The following is a 4,531-nucleotide window of genomic DNA, read 5'->3' as shown; positions in this document are numbered from 1 at the left end:
CTTTAGTCCCGTCATCAAAATAACTTCTCTACGCCTTATTCTCTTTCTCGCTACCTCCCAAAACTGGTGCCTTCGTCAACTTGACATAAATAACGCCTTTTTACAAGGCAATCTAACAGAGTTTGTCTAAATGGATCAACTTATCGGGTTCATTGACTCATCTTTTCCAAACCATGTATGTAAATTAAAAAAGGCCATCTATGGACTTCGCCAAGCATCACATGCTTGATATAATGAACTCAAATCATTTATCTTTTCAACCAAATTCAAACCTACAACCTCCGATCCCTCTCTTTTTGTTTATCATTCTCACACATCTTTAATCTATGTTTTTGTTTACGTTGATGATATAATAATCATCGGTTCCAATTCTTATCATATTTCTTCCTTTATTACATCTTTTGCTAATCGTTTTTCCTTATAAGACCTTAGCACTTTATCTTACTTTCTCGAAGTCGAAGTTCTTTCTCATTCTGATGGTTTGTTCCTATCTCAAACCAAGTACATACTTGACCTCCTCACAAAAGCTAACATGAGAGATTGTAAACCGACGACCACTCATATGTCAACCTCTCTCCAACTCACCATAAACGATGACAAACCTATACCCGGACCTCCCGACTACCTTTCTTTTATTGGAGCATTACAATATTTGTCCCTTACACGCTCTGCCATTGCCTTTACTGTAAAAAAAAAAACTATCACAATTCATGTATTTTCATACCGATATCCATTGGATTGCTCTCTGATACAGATTGGGCAGGTGAAAAACATACATATTGAAGTACTATGGATACATCGTCTACCTTGGTTCAAACCCAATCACCTGGACTTCCAAACGTCAACCTACTCTAGCACGATCTTCAACAGAAGCAGAATTCTGAGTGGTAGCCTCCATTACAACTAAAATACAATGAGTTATATCAGTACTCTCTGAAGTTGGTTACAACTCCAGTGTTACTCCAACTATATATTGTGATAACCTCAGTGTTACTCACTATTCAGGTAACCCAATTTTTTAGTCACGAATGAAACATCTAGCTCTTGATTTTCATTTTGTTCGCGAAAAAGTTCAAGATGGTTCTATTCATGATACTCATATCAATGGTGATGATTAGCTTGCAAATGCATTAACGAAACCAATATTCAATCAAAGATTTCATACACTCATATCCAAGCTTCTCTCAAGGTCGTCCATCTTGTGAAAGCATATTAATACATAATACAAATCATTACTCAATTTATTATATATTTATTCAGATGTTTTATCTGTAATTCAAATTGTAGACCAACTCTAGAAATTAATCTCTTTGTATTGTTGTACCGGATCCTTTATGATTAGATCTGTCCGTGTATATGTACTAATTTCAATTGATTGTGAAATAAAATTTCTTCATTCACTTATATTTCCGGTAAAAACCTAGAAACCTTACAAATCATTTGAAGAGATAAATACGTTCCTAAAACTGTAACTATTTGAAAGGGATGAAACGTGTTCTTACAATCGTAATCGTTTGAAGGGGATGGACGTTAAGCCCTAGAAATCACATCTGGACTAACTGTACTAAACTAAGTATAGGTATATTATATGTTGAATTTATTTCGATATTATATTGGTTTAGATTATTTAATATTTTATTTAAGTTATAAATTATAGGATCACTACATTTATCGAATCTGTCAAGCATTAATTAATACAAAAAGATATGATCATTAATAATAGATCCATACTAAATTTCGAGTCATATATGGCTAATCAATTTCTCTCTTATTAAACAACCAAAAAAGTCATTCTTTAGAGGATATTTAATTTCTCTAATTTAAAAGAGATCTCAATTTAAAATTACAAAATCAAAATTATTAAATTTAAGTTTAAAATATTCTATCCAATAGACGATCGACGCGTCAGCCGTATTTTGTGTGGCACATGACGAACTTTGCCACTTCTCCTTTCCATTTGTTTTCTTCATCCCCAATTTTTCCCCATCAAAATTCCTTTGATCTTGCCCTAAAATGGCTTCCTCCTCTGCACTTTCGATTTCAACATTTCCCTCTACTTCTCGCTTTAACGATGTCTTTCCATCATCTTCATCCACACTTCTCCATAGATTCTCTTCCGATCGTCACTCACCGCCATCTTCTTCCCGTTCCGTTTCATTCACCGCCAAATCATCCTCCAATTCTTCCGGCAATTTCTCCACTGATGATCCTTTTGGCTTCTATCCTTGGGAGTCTTCTGGTGGAGAAAGTGGTACGCTTGCGATTTTTTAGTAGTTTTCCGATCCCTTTTTAATTCTGTTGCAAATTTACTTGGATTACATGAATCATAGTGAGGAAATGTCGTCGCCTTAATTGACTGCTTAATCGTTTTCCTTTTATGCTCTGTTTGTGTAGTTTTTGTGTTGAATCATGTACAATTTGTAGAACTTCCATGATTTTGAATTTGTATTGTACTGGACGTTCCGATCAAAATCAATAACGATATGTGATTTCGAATCGTTCGTTCTTTCCGTTGCTAGATTTGCTTTTGTATTACGGATTCACAGTTTGCATTTATTCCTCCCATTATATGAAGTAAAAGCCAACTGTTCCACTAATCGATTAATCAAAACATACGTAACTTGCCCTAACACGTTTCCAGGTATCGCATGGGAGCAACAGGAAACAATCACACTCTTCACTTCTGATGGACTTGTTCAAATTGGAGGATTAATGGTCCCTAAACGCGTCCCTTCAGCACATGTAAGTTAAAGATCAATACTTTCATTCTTTGACACCATTAAACTATTATTTTTCCTGAAAAATCTTGTGTTTCTTGGGTAATCAGAAGAAGCAATCCAAGGTGAAAACCTCCCCAAGATTTCAACAATATAAAGAAAGCAATTACATGGATCCAGCTCAAGGCCTATGTTTGGGTGCACTCTTTGATATCGCAGCCACAAATGTAAAATAATCACATTTTGTTATTTCTTAAACCCTTCAAATTGTTTATTAATAAGAAATGCTCAATTTAGGGTCTTGATATGGGAAGAAGACTTTGCATCATTGGGTTTTGTCGTTCCATTGAAATGTTAAGTGATGTAGTTGAAGACACTGTTTTGGAGCACGGTGGAGAGGTATGTAAATATTCTTCTCACTCATCAGTATCAGTATCAGTATCAGTCTTACTGTATGTCAAACACAGTATTGCGTTATGTTAGGTGGTTGTAGCTGAGAAGGCTAGCAAGGGGGGTTTGAATGAAAAGTTAACAATGACGGTTGCTGTGCCACTACTTTGGGGGGTCCCACCTGCGTCTGAATCATTACAGATTGCTGTTAAGAGTGGTGGGGGAATTGTGGACAAGGTTTTCTGGCAATGGAATTTATGGTAGATTGATTTGTGAATTGTGATGTATAAATTATAATCTCATCGTGCATGTTGTAAATAAATTGCTGTATAAAACGTATACTGTATCATATCATTGATATTGAAGTGTATATTTTAACCATTTATGTGTGTCAATTTGATCACACTGTTCAAAAAGTTTGCACAAGCTAAATAGCAAAAATTTGGTCCAATAATGACATACATATAAGGATAATGAACTTTGCCATGTGTATGTATTTAGTCTTAAAAGGTTTTTTTATTTGATTTACCATTAAACCTGTATTTAGTCTTAAAGATTTTTTTTTTTATTTGATTTACCATTAAACTTGTTTAGTGTGTTTCAAATATACCAATATGACCGGTAAATATACCAATATGACCGGTTAATATAAGTTGATTTGACATCATATGTCTTGTAAATGATTTGGGATAATGTATTATATAATATCGTATACGTTTATGTACTAAACTATTTTTTATACATGGTTTATTAGTAAACTCTTTATTAAAAAATTCAAAACTTTAACCTTTTAATGTTTTTCTTTTAGAATCTTTTAATTTTTTTTACCGACTTTTCTTAGGCTATATAGTGTCATGAAGGTTTTACCGGCGGTATGTTGATGTGAAGGGTTTCACTGGGGGTAAACACCGTGTTAGATCTGTTTTTTCACCGCCAGTATAATACCGATAGTGGCTTTCTACCAGTGACAAAATTTAAAAAAATTGACGGTTTCTGGCCGTTGGGAAGGAATGGGACGAGGAGGCGGACGCATTTCAAGCTCACAACAAATGTCATCAGATGGTCATATAGGCATTGATCTTAATGATGATAACGATGATATCGAAGAAATGTGTTTGCCTCCTCGTCCCATGGGAAAGGACAAAGCAAAAGCTCGAGCAAAAGGTAAAAGAAAAGCGACATCGTCAATTTCGCCGGGTGGAACCAAGCGGTCAACTAGATCGGAGGAAATGACACAATTGAATACAATTTTGGAGAAACATTTGGTTGAAACCGTCCGATTCACATAATATTCGTTGTTAATGCAAGACGTGGACACTTCGCCCTAGAAGATCAGTAGGCGGCTAAAGCGGTGAAGGCGTCGATTCGAGAAAAATATAATTTAAAATGCAAAGGAAATTTTGATGTTATGTTTTTTTTTTCTA

At 34.8% G+C, this 4,531-nt stretch overlaps 1 protein-coding gene across 1 annotated transcript; it reads left to right on the top strand.

The window, feature by feature from the left end:
• Nucleotides 1–1,947: 1,947 nt before the first annotated feature.
• On the top strand, nt 1,948–3,488 carry LOC145034315 (D-tagatose-1,6-bisphosphate aldolase subunit). The gene is made up of 5 exons (XM_078982705.1): nt 1,948–2,251; nt 2,642–2,742; nt 2,828–2,944; nt 3,015–3,116; nt 3,201–3,488. The coding sequence occupies exons 1-5, from the start codon at nt 2,014–2,016 to the stop codon at nt 3,369–3,371; spliced, it is 729 nt and encodes a 242-aa protein (XP_078838831.1). The 5' UTR covers nt 1,948–2,013; the 3' UTR covers nt 3,372–3,488.
• Nucleotides 3,489–4,531: the final 1,043 nt, after the last annotated feature.

This window comes from Lactuca saligna, chromosome 1, assembly GCF_052625555.1.
Source record: "Lactuca saligna cultivar CGN05327 chromosome 1, ASM5262555v1, whole genome shotgun sequence".
NCBI classification, from domain to species: Eukaryota; Viridiplantae; Streptophyta; class Magnoliopsida; order Asterales; family Asteraceae; genus Lactuca; species Lactuca saligna.
The sequence above is the reverse complement of the archived record's forward strand: the minus strand, read 5'-3'. Positions and strand labels throughout refer to the sequence as shown.